The sequence below is a fragment of the Amblyomma americanum genome, chromosome 2 (genome assembly GCF_052857255.1).
Source record: "Amblyomma americanum isolate KBUSLIRL-KWMA chromosome 2, ASM5285725v1, whole genome shotgun sequence".
Taxonomy (NCBI): Eukaryota; Metazoa; Arthropoda; class Arachnida; order Ixodida; family Ixodidae; genus Amblyomma; species Amblyomma americanum.
In genome coordinates, this window is record NC_135498.1 from 180,119,932 (window position 1) to 180,132,090 (window position 12,159).

At 48.3% G+C, this 12,159-nt stretch overlaps 1 protein-coding gene across 1 annotated transcript; it reads right to left on the reverse strand.

Moving 5' to 3' along the window:
- LOC144120274 (uncharacterized) lies at window positions 1–11,795 on the reverse strand. The gene is made up of 5 exons (XM_077652671.1): window positions 11,679–11,795; window positions 11,497–11,571; window positions 5,987–6,137; window positions 3,590–3,758; window positions 1–517 (listed from the first exon to the last, which is right to left on the reverse strand). Exons 1-5 carry the CDS (start codon window positions 11,793–11,795, stop codon window positions 1–3), a joined length of 1,029 nt encoding a protein of 342 aa, XP_077508797.1.
- Between the last annotated feature and the right edge of the window lie 364 nt (window positions 11,796–12,159).

Genomic DNA, 12,159 nt, shown 5'->3' on the forward strand with positions numbered 1-12,159 from the left:
TCAGTATCTTGTCACGTCCCCAGTGGCAGTGATGACAGCGCCCATTCGCGAGGGCAGAGAAGCGTAGAGTGATTCAGTCAACGCCGTGTTCTTTCGCAGCTCGTGCCATTCGCTGCGAATGATGGACCAGAGGCCATCTTCGGATAAGCCTTGCATAGAATGGCGCGGCGCCAGGGAGGATTTCACTGAGCCCCAGGCATTCTCAACGATATTGAGGTCCGGGGACTGGGGCGGCCAATCCAGGACGGTGACACCGAGCTCTTCTAACAGCTTGCTTACCACACCAGCGGTATGGATTGGTGACCGGTCGTGTTGAAATATGTAGTCCCCTTCCGGAAACGGGCCGTCAAGCAGGTGCGGAATCGACACATCGTCGATGATCCCTGCATACTTTGTAGCACTGAGCTTGCCTTCGAGGCATATCAGTGGTCCAAGGCCATCTTTTGTGATGCACGACCACACGCTTACGGTTGTGCGGCCGCTGGCAGCGACCCGTTGCATGTAGCGCGGATCGTATCTGAAAATAAAAACAAATGAGCTGTATGAACTGCCAATATCTAATACCGGATGTATGGATTGATGTTTATAAGTTAATCTTGACAATATAATCGGTTCATGTCCACGGCAGTGATTTCCACTAAAGCCGTAATCACAGCACATGCACTTCCCCTAACCGCATATTGAAATCGCGAAAGAGATGAGATTAAGAAGTGCCATGGTTGACTTGCCTTACTTGATAACCAAATCATTCTGCCATACTTGGCTCAAAGATACTGTCACGTAGTGGTGACAATGCTTTGAAGAACCAAGTTGCGCATTCGAAAGTGATGACCACTGGAAAACACCAAGGAGACAGAAAGAGCGCTGTCTCCTTGGTGTTTTCCTGTGGTCGTCTCTTTTGAATGCGCAACTTGGTTCTTCAAAGCAATGCACCAACTAGCCCAACAAGAAGTTCTTCTAACCTATCAGGTGACAATGCCGATGGCGAAAAATGAGGAGGCTTGAAATTCACTGGTGTAAGCTTTTTATTAGGCTGGCTTGCACCCACATAAGAACTAAGCAATCGCCGACGGCGATAGCAGCAAGCGTGCTCGGCGGTCGTCGATCTATACAAATGCCCGTTGCATTCGTCAGCGCTCAATTTAAAGTGGGCAAAGAACCGTCTAGATAAATGGCCTAGGGAACCTGGAAACGTCTCGAACGATACAGAAACAGTTGTGCCTCGCGTAATCATTCAGGAAAAATCTCGGCACATCTCGCACATCGAAGAATGTGATAAAGCCGCGGCTCGCGACAACGAGCACGAACAAGGTCATTCCATGCACTACAATCACAGTGATAAGGCCGTGCGCCGGCGGCTGTTGAAGACGACAAATAAAGCTTCCAGTGGTTCATGGCATTACTCGAAGCGTTATATTTTTATAGACGACGAAACATTCATGTACGCAATAGTAAACAAATTACACTGAAGCAGCGCGCGAGGAGAGCAAAACTAATTATAAACTCATATCTTAATGTCATACATGAAAAACAATTCGTTCTAAAGAATAAGAGTAGGTAGGAGGACCGGTTGAAACAATAAAGTTATGCTGAACTGAATAGCTTACCCTGTCCTGGCTGGGCGCCATACCCGCGCTCTCTGGTCACACGAGGATGTGAACGTGGATTCGTCGCTAAAGACCATTCTGAACGTAAAAGCGCAAAAAACACAAGGACACAGACCACTGTCTTCCACTCTCTGGCCGTCCAACTTTGATGGTCTTGTGCAAAAGCAAGCCACTTTTCTTTGTTTATTTTGCGAAGTAGAGGCTTTTGAGCGGCCGATCGGCTGTTTAGGCCAGCAGCGTTAAGTCGACGGCTGACGGTAGCCTTGGAAGCATTCAAGTTCAAGCTCTTGCGGATTTCTTGCAGAGAGGCACGGGGATTGTCTGCCGCAGCTGCGACAATCCACAAATCTTCTTCCTCAGTTGTAGCCCTTGGTGGACGTCCTCGAGAGGCATCTTTGATGCGCCCTTCTTTCTTGAAGGCCTGTAAAACTCTGTTCACTGTTTTTATCGGACGACCTCTTGTCTCAGCAATCTGTTTCTGAGTGTAATTTCGAAAACAGAGGTTCGCCATCTTCATCCTTTCGTTCTCTGGTACACGGGCCATTGAAAAAGCCAAATGACTTAGAAGGATGGCTATATAACAAGACTCCCGATCGAGCAGAAAGAAACGACCGTCAACTATCTTGAACAGTACAGAGTTCAAAAATGCTGCTTGCGCTTGCAAAGAATAATGCCTCCCACTATGACGAAAGCAATGAGATGACATCTACTATTTTATTTTAAGGAACGCTGAGTCACCGCCGCCTTCATCAGTATCACCGATTTCGATGTGCTGGGAATAAACACGGCATTTACCGATTCTCTTTCCGCTTCTATGCCGCGTGAAATATGCATTGTCATCAGGGCCGTCGTGAACAAAGGCTCATTCCGGAGCATGACGTTTGTATTACCGGCAGCTACATGCTGTCTGGGGCAGTCAACTGCGGTCAAGAAGCAGCACTTTCAGAGCATATTCTGTAAACATGACTCCATAATATTCATTCGTTTTGTTGTGTCTGATCCATACGGCTGTACGGGATTGGTGCAGTGATTTGTTCCTCTTTCGCGCTCCAAGTAATAGCGCGCAAAATTTGTCTTCATCACGCTGCGTTTCTAGAACTGAACGATATCAGTACTGCGGTTTCGGAAAAGAAAATGTATAAATGAAGCATGCTGCGAAGGCAGTTTATACAATAGCATTACTGCTAGTCAAGGATCAGAGGTTGGCGCGGCAAAACCTTTCTTTTGGTCTATAAGCTCAGCTGCTACAAAAAACGATGAGAGCCGTGGCCCTGCCCTTGTAATCCACCTTCTTTTTGACCGAGCGGGGCGCACCCGCCATAGCAGACGACGCGGCAAGACTCCGCCGCTCAGACGTCAGCGCATGTGCTAGCTTCCCAGTGGCGCACGATTCCACAGCTCGCCGCATCGCGAAGCGACGCACTCCGAATTTCCCTCTAACTGTGAAACAGCCTGTACAAACAAGCCACCAAGTACTTTACGAGCAACAGCTATAGTTGTCATGTCGTACATAATTACAAACATGATGCACAAATAACGTGAAGAATTGCATATGAGTGTGTATTCTGTACCTGCCCATATGTGCAAACAAGCCACGAAGAACTTTCTGAGCGAGGGCTAGTCATCATGTCACATGTATATGCAAACACTATGTACAATTATTATAAGCGTAAATGAGTACTATATATGTCAATAAAACCTGCCAGGGAAGGAACAAGCACTGAAAAAACTTTGTGCCAGTACTATATATGAACAAACAATGCAGTGAAATAAATAAAGCATTTTAAAGAGACTGCGCTATGTCATCCCAAAATTTGCTTGGGCAAGATGGAACGTCACCTTCTCCAGCATTATTCACATCCTGCTCTTGACTGGGCAATTCATTTTCATCATCATCACCGGACTCTGTGCACATATTGTGCAAGGCACAGGAGCCAATAATAATTAGGACAATTTGCTTAACCGATGGTGAATTTGCATACAAAACCAGCCCAAAACAGTTCTTCGGAAGGCCAAACGCCCCTTCCACAATGACCCGCTGCTGACTGTGGACACTGTTGAAAGCCTCCTCGTAGTTCTTGCTTGGGCACTTGTAAGGGGTTAGCAGCCATGGCTGCAGGGGGTAGGCCGAGTCACCAAGAAGGTATCCACCTGCATGTTATTGGTTATGCCAGTATAATAGAAGCCCTAAATTTGTGAATTGATCACATGGCTGCTGACATTTCTCAGAAATATTGTAGCATATGACAAGTGAAACCAGCTCACCAAATGCCACAGCATGCATATTAATATATCAGGCACACTTTAAGGATTTATATTTAAATATAATTAAAAACAAAAAATGTGTGGCAGCAATGCTCAATGAATACAGCAGAAAATGTGAACTGGAAGAAGTGGAAGACGATTCCATGGAGTTTAAACCAGTTTTAAATTTTGATATACATGTTCCATTTGGACCTGCATGCCATTACGATTTTCATCATTGAATTAAGAACTGCGACTGCCAAACATGCTGCGATGCTTGGTTCCTGATCATGCAAGTTTTGTGCCACGATGATACATATTAAGGCAATTAAATGTGTATATGTGAAATTATCTTTGCAGTTTTCCGACGCCCCTTCGTAAAAGAAGCTGTTTTGCAGCACTCGCGCAACACGAGTGGAACCTGGGGAAACCGGCAAAACATCGATGGACTTCTTATTTTCATTGCAGATGCCCTACAGAACTACAGAATGGTACTACTTCTGGTTGTAATACGACTGCTCGGACTTTGCAGGCTTTGGTATTTCTATATGGCATCCGTCGATGCACCCGATGGCGTTAGGTAATCCAATTGCCTGTCGCTCTTCGTGGTCACCAGAGCTTGTGATTCTTACTTCGGTCACGCTCAGCTGGCGGGAGCCATCGAATGATCTCTGCCGAGATACCGAAGAGGAATTCCAGCAGCCGATTTAGGCACATCTTTACAGATGACTTGGCGACGTCGAACTTGTCGACGATATACCCAGTCAAAAAAACAGCTGACTCCAATTCGGAAATTTCTAAATGGTAGCAATTGCAATTTCCATTCATAAAATTAGTGCACAATTGAACCAGTTGGGCCACCTCGAATAACTGCCCCCATTAGGTCCCATGCAGGCAATTATTGCATCCAGGAAACTTTCACAAAATCTACCACCCAATTAAGCTACGCAAAATTCACACTGTGAGAGACATTAAGGTGCAAAAGAAAAACTGATCTGTGAGGACTGCATGCTGAGATGTTGTACCTCATACCAAATTTTTAAGGGAATATAATCTTTCTCCGAAATCGAACCAATCATACATTACACTTTTGCTTCTGTTTATATATCCATTATGTGGGGCTCACATATTGGGGCTAGTGGCGCTTACCAGTTAAACATAATTATTTAATTCATTTTTGACTGCAGAAATAGCATAAATGACGTATGAAATTTAGCAGATAGTTCTTATTCTACCTAACCAGTATTGCCGTGTTTCTCAAATACGCAAGTGTTCACATGAATTTATTGGTCGCATTTAGTCAGACCAATTGGATGCAGTTGGTAAGGCCAATTATTCTAACCTAATCAGTATTGCCCTGTTTCTCAAATACGCAAGTGTTCACATGAATTTATTGATCGCAGTTAGTCAGACCAATTGGATGCAGTTGGTAAGGCCAATTATTTTAACCTAATCAGTATTGCCCTGCTTCTCAAATACGCAAGTGTTCACATGAATTTATTGATCGCAGTTAGTCAGACCAATTGGATGCAGTTGGTAAGGCCAATTCACCGGTTGGGAAATACTGATTCAACTGAGCACACAATGGGAACATGAATTACCAATCAGACTACTGCTGTCTCCAACTGGCACTCTATCTAGACTGTCTAATTGGAGCAACAATTCCAGTTGGAACCAGTTGGAAACTCAATTGGTCCAGTTGGGAGTCCATTTCAATAGAGTAAATTGCCGGGCTAGTTAATTCATTATGCGCAATGGTGGAACCAGCAAACAGACGTTGCGTTGTGTGTGTGCCTTGTTCTTGTCCTGCGTCTGTTTCGCTGGTTCCACCATTGCGGAATCTATTTCGACTGTCCAATTAAGTGGAACACCATTCTAACTGGAACCAGTTGCAAACTTAGCTCAATTGGTCCAGTTGGCAGTCCATTTGGACTGCCCAGTAGGAACACCATCCCAAATGGAACCAGCTGGAAGCCCATTCAGTCCAATTGGAACCAAGTGAAACCAGTTGAAACCCAATTGGTTCCATTTTTTTTTTTTTTACTGGGTATGGTTGACAGTTGTCCGAGTTGCCAACTATGCGAGACCAATCAACATCATCTTCTCCGCTGTTATTTGTTGCCTTCCATGCTCGCCTCTGAGATCATACACCGACGCCTCGGAACGGTCGGTCAGGTTGCGGGCTGTCTCGTCGCGGGTCAGCCGGAAGAGTCGTTGGAACTCGGTGGCCAAGTACCACGGAACAACGCTCGCTACATAAAGGGGGATGCGGTTGCTGTCCACTCTCTACAGAAGAAAGGATATGTTTCATGCATCAGAATAACTGCCTCATATCACTTTCATCCTGTGACGAAGAAGACGAGTCGCAAAAAACTCAGCAGCTATCGAGCTGACGCGTTCCATGTTCGCGTTATGCAGATGACAAAAATTGCATGCTAAAACCACCTATATAGGTAGTTTTAGCATTTCTATGCCATCGTAATCATGACAGAATATCAATTTTTTTTACTAACCAATTGTTTATTCCACTTAATAGTATCGCATATTACGCTCGAAATCTGTGGTGGTTGTAGTCTGCTCGTGCAGAGAACGATGCTCAGTATCACGTGATTGGCTGAGGCTCGGACAGATGAGTGCCACGCGCCTTAGTTTACGCCATAGCTTTAGCCCCACCCTCCACTAGCCTACACAAGCCTGCACGAGGTGTAGGTGATTGTAGGTTTAAAAAAAATAGCACTGACCCAAGATATCAAAAATAGCACCCAACAGTGTGACAGTAATTTTTTGCACTTATATTTTATTAATAATCTCGGCTATTAACAAATTTCTTATTTTCTCGCAACTTTCACATTGCTTAAAAGCCTACAGACTGCATTTCAACAAGGGAAATCAAAGAAGCCGTCTTTGCCGAGTTGGCAAAAAAGAAATGGGACACAAGAATGACCCGCCGCGGCGGCTAGGGCGCTTGGCTACTGATCAACATTCTTCAAAATGCTCTTTTGTAGATTGAGTGGGGTCTCCATTTCACTTTTCTTTTTCCCTGCTCCACTGCTGGTCGCGTGATGTGGCCAGGAGCCCTTGGCGCTCGGCGACTTCCAAAGCTTGGCTCACGGCCCGGAATTGGGTCCTTGGGCTGCAGCTGAGCTCCGCAACCTCCCACTCTTCGCGGTTCGAGAGCTGCAAGTCCATCGGCGGTGTGGCCCATGAACATTCATGCAGTATATGAGCTAAGTCGTCCCTATCTTGACCACATAGCTGACACTGGGGTGAGAATACTCCCGGATACATAATGGAGTTTTTATAAGGGTTGGGGAAAGTGTTTTTCTGGAGTTGTCTCCAGGCCACCTGCCGGGGTTTGGTCGAAGACTTAGCGCGGGGTGAGTATTTAAGTCTATTATTACGACAGTGCACAGTTATGTCCTGATACGTGATCATGCGCTCCCTGGCCGACCTCAGGCTTGGGCAGGCCACAGCCCGGTTGACGAATCCTCGGGCAAAGTCGTGGGCTGCTTCGTTCCCCGGGTGAGACGAGTGCGCAGGCACCAAATAATTTGAACCTGGCAGCTAGGTGCTAGATTGGGCTGTCTTTCAAGAATAGACATGGTGGCAGCGTGGACTCTTGCCTTTCTCAAAATTTCGCACGACTGTCTTGGAATCACTGAGAATATATTCAGCTTCTGTTGAGGCGACAGCCAGGGCAATAGCCGCCTCTTCGGCCTCCTCCGCATGCTTCACCTTAACAGTGGCCGCTGCAAGGGGGTTGCCTGAGTTGCCAACTATCCCTGCCGCGAAAACTGCTTCCTGGTCAGGATACTCCGCGACATCGACGTAAACTGTCTCCTGGAGCTGAGAATAGTTCTTGTGTAGTGCTTTTGCCCGCGCTTTACACCTTGTAGCGTGGTGTTTAGGGTGCATGTTTTTGGGGATGGGATTAATATAGAGCTGTTTGTGTATATCGGTGGGGTGCTGGCCTACGGGACTCTGTGGATTCATATCCAATCTGCAATTCTCACAGTATACTTCTTCCCGCTTGAGTTTTTGATAGACGCTCGTACTGAGCCACACAATGGGCTTCCACCATTTCCATAGTCGTATTGTGTATCCCTAGCTGTAGAAGTCTCTCAGTGGGTGTACACTTGGGGAGATGAAGGGCGGATTTGTAGGTTTGCCTCATGAGGCACTCTACTCTGTCTTCTTCTGATTGATGGAGATGTAAGTAAGGTATAGAGTAGACGATACAACTCAGGGCGAAGGCTTGAACCAACCACCTGAGGTTGCTTCCTAATGCGAAATTTGAGCGCAGCTCGTCAGCTGCTGCAGCTTTTGGATAGATTAAAGAATTAAGTTGGGCTAGTTGGTGCTTTTGATCCACAGACTGCGACATATTACTAGCGTTAAAATACAAAGAACAAAGAGCAGAAACACACAGGACAGACACTGGTCCTGTGTGACACAGGTCAGACGCTAACGTCTGTCCTATGTGTTTCTTCTCTTTGTCGCAGTCTTTGGATAGATTGAGGCAAAGAATTCGATCAAGGCATGTATTTACTACAATTACAGACAACTTATTATTTTTCGCACATATTCCATCTTCAAGAAACACTCCACTAAGAGTTCTTGATTGTCATGAAAGAAGCTTTGTGGTCGGAAGCGGTTTCACGTCATTTTCACGCAGTGGCGAACGGCGGCGGCTATGCGGTTCGGCTTGGGCGTGCGGGAGCATTGGCGCCAGGAGCGCGAGCAGCGCGCTGTCCCGGCTGCGGAGCTGGTTACGAGGGACAACGGCGACGCCGCGAAACGCAGGAACGGGCGCCAAAGAGATGCGCTCTACAAAAAAAAAAAACGAACCATATCAAGGTCATCAAGCCGAGCGACAGCCTTATCTCTCTCTCTCTTTCTTTTTTTCCTTTCATTGTTTTCTCGGTCCGTTTGGAAGGCTCTACCTCTGTGCAGCGCGTATTGCAGCCCACATCATCCCCCGTCAGAATGCTGGCAGCCCGCGCAGAATTGCAGAGAGCGGGCGAAAATTTTGAAAGAATAAGAAAAATGTTGCGCACAGGACAGCAGCCAAAAGAAAGGCAACAGCTGGAGAATCGCTCACCGTGAAGGTCGGCGTCTTCGTAGCCCAACGCACTGCCGCGGCCCGCGGAACCGCAGCGGCGCTCGGCCGAAGCGTCATCGGCGAGCAAATTTTTCTCGGTCTTGGACACCGTAAACCGAAAAGTCATTCTGCTAATCGGTAGTCCGCAAGTGCTATGTGAGAACTTCTCATAAAGTATGCTGTGTCTCCTTCCGTCGATGCTCGCTATACGGATGTCTCTCTGCTCATGCGGGAACGACGGCCAGGAGACGGCGAGCGGTGGGAGCGGTGGGAGCGGGATGGTAGCTAGGAGAGGAATCCGGAGGCGGCAAGTGTGACGCAGGCGAGGACGACGGCGGAAGGTCGTATGTCGGCTCACGCCTATAATCGTAGGGACAGTGGTCACGACTGCGACACAAACGAGCCACGTGACCAGCGACACCACAGGCGTAGCAAATAGGGCGGTTGTCTTGTGTGCACCAGGGGTTGAGTGGCTGCGGCTGTGATCGGGGGCGGGCAACCGGACAGTAAGGCGGGGTTGCAGGTCGCTGGGGTTCCAACTGCCAGGTAGGTGGCCTGTAGACAGGGACAGCAGGTGAGGGCCGCGACCGCACCACGGCATCGGCGTACGTCAGAGGAGCCGCGATCAGGGGTGGCTGAGAAGGAGGTGGCAGGACATCAGCGACCTGCTCCTCGATAACACGCTGTAGGTTGGGAGTGAGCAGCGGCGCAGGCGTAGGCGGGCAGGTAGACAAAGATAGCTGGCGTGCGACTTCCTCACGTACAAACTGCTGGATGCTCTGGAGGAGCGACTGTTGGTCCAGAGCCCCGTCCCCTGGCAGAGCCAAGCTGCAAATTGCGGCCTCCTGAAAGCCTGCACGCCGGGTAGAAAGGCGCTGTTTGCGCAGCTCATCAAAGCTTTGGCAGTAGCCGATGACACCGGAGACAGTCTGGGGATCTTTGGCGACGAGCATCTGGAAGGCATCATCCTCAATGCCTTCCATAATGTGTCTGATCTTGTCGGCCTCGCTCATAGAAGGGTTGACACGCTTGCAGAGGTCGACATCTTCTATATAACTGGTGAAGTTTTCACCGGTTTGCTGGGCCCGACTTCGCAAGCGTTGCTCGGCGCGAAGCTTTCGCACTGCAGGACGGCCAAAGACTTCTGGCAGACTGGTTTTTAGAGCTGCCCAGCTTGAGATGTCAGCCTCGTCGTTTCGAAACCAGAGATTGGCTACGCCGCTCAGATAAAAGATAACGTTGGTGAGCATGACGCTATCGTTCCACTTATTGTATGCGCTTACACGTTCATAGGAGGCCAACCAATCCTCAACCATCAGTGTCATCTGTGCCGCTGAAGGTGGTCGGGTCACGCTGCTGCGCGCGATGAAGCGGTTTGGGCGACGGTCTCAGGCATTGCAGAGGCGGTAGGCAATGCGCGGGTGCGAAGCTCCAGGGTGAGGGATCGTTGGCACCTCCATCACTTGTAATAAGAACACAGCACACTACTAATACAGCACACACAGCACAGCACAGTAATAAGCACAGCGTCACGAACAACCAGCCGAACCGTCCAGGCACAGAACAGAGACCGCGTTCAGTCCAGAGCACGCACGAGCTTCGGAGTGTTCGGCGCTTCTCGTCGTCTTCTTCGTTGAGCGCCAGCGTCTGAAGATTCTAAAGCCCATGTCCAGTCTTACGTCTTCTGATATCACTCATTTTAGGTTATTTGAATATGCATACATTACCATTCATCTCAGTAGTCACTTTTCTCTTAACTTTGCTATGGCCTGTTCAGAAGTGGACGCTCTTCTTTTATAAACTGGTAATGAAACAACGAAATCTCTGCCGATCAGCAAAAAACTAAGCGTCTGTTTTTGTAGCTCTCACGAAAAGCTAAAGATTGTGTCACCTTATGCCAGATTTATGCAAAATGTTTCAGTTGCCTGCAAGGTGGTTCGCCAGGGCATTCCTTACTGCTACTCCTGACGGCTCTAATCAGCTACTCATGTATACTGGTTGGGGACGCCTTTCGTTTGCACTTTGCACTGCACTCAGCCATCCTGCATCACACTCATCACTGAATTGCTCGCAGACATTGTGTAGCACACAAGCAGCTCTGACCACAATGTTCACATTGTGAATATTGCACTCGAGGCCCTTCAACAGCATTCTGAAGCGTGCCTTAACATGTCCAAACGCATTTTCTACGACACGTCTGGCACTTGATAGATGGTAGTTGAAGGTCTGTGCGGGCGACCCAGCAGTTCCAGGAAAGGGGTAGGGCTTCATTACATTCCTCTGCAGGGCGAACACTTGGTCAGCAAGAAGCACAGGGCCAACTTGCACCCCTTGAATTGTCCTTGTTTCTAATTGAAACAGGTCACTGTCTAAAATACGCGGAAGTCGTGAGATTTGAAACAGTGCAGAGTCATTATTTCTGCCAAGACTCCCACTGTTGGTGTACAAAAACTTGTACCTGTGGTCAACCACAGCGAGGAGGATGATGCTGTACCACCCTTTATAGTTAAAATAATCTGCCACCTCTTCCTTTGGAGGGCGCACCTCGATGTGGCAGCCATCCAGGGTGCCAACACCTTGAGGAAAGCCATAAACTGCAGCGAACTGGCGCATGTGCTCCTGCAATTCATGCAACTTCGGGAAACACACAAATTGAGCTTCCAAGTTGTGTGCACAATTACGGCGCAGAACTCGCGAAATATCATGTTCACGGAGGCAGGGCTCACGCCAATAAGGTTTGCAACAGTCCGCTCTTCAGGTGACGTTGCGAGGCGGTAAAGGCCAATCACCACGCGTTTTTCCAGAGCGATTGCCTCTCGCATGCTGGTGTCTTGCCGACGCATGTTCTCGCAAACGCCCACAATATAGTGAAATGTGGGGCGGTTCATTCTGCAATTACCGCGAAAGCCGCTGTCCGGAAGATGGGGTAGCGCCGTCTCGTACCACGAGTTTGGGCGTGTATACATTCATAACGCTCGCTGCCGCGTGCCTTGAAGGGCATTTCCCTCGTTGGCGTTCCATAACCCCTCTCGCAACGGCGCCTCTCCTCCTCCTGTACCCTCCTCGCCCCCTTTTTCCCCTTTCCTACTATTTTCCCTTTGCCTCCGCCTCCTCGCCTAGTTGTTCTCCTCTCACAGCCGTTCCGCTCTTCGCTCCGTTCCTTTCTTTTCTATAACCTCAGCGGCTAGGGCATATTTCTGCAGCCGC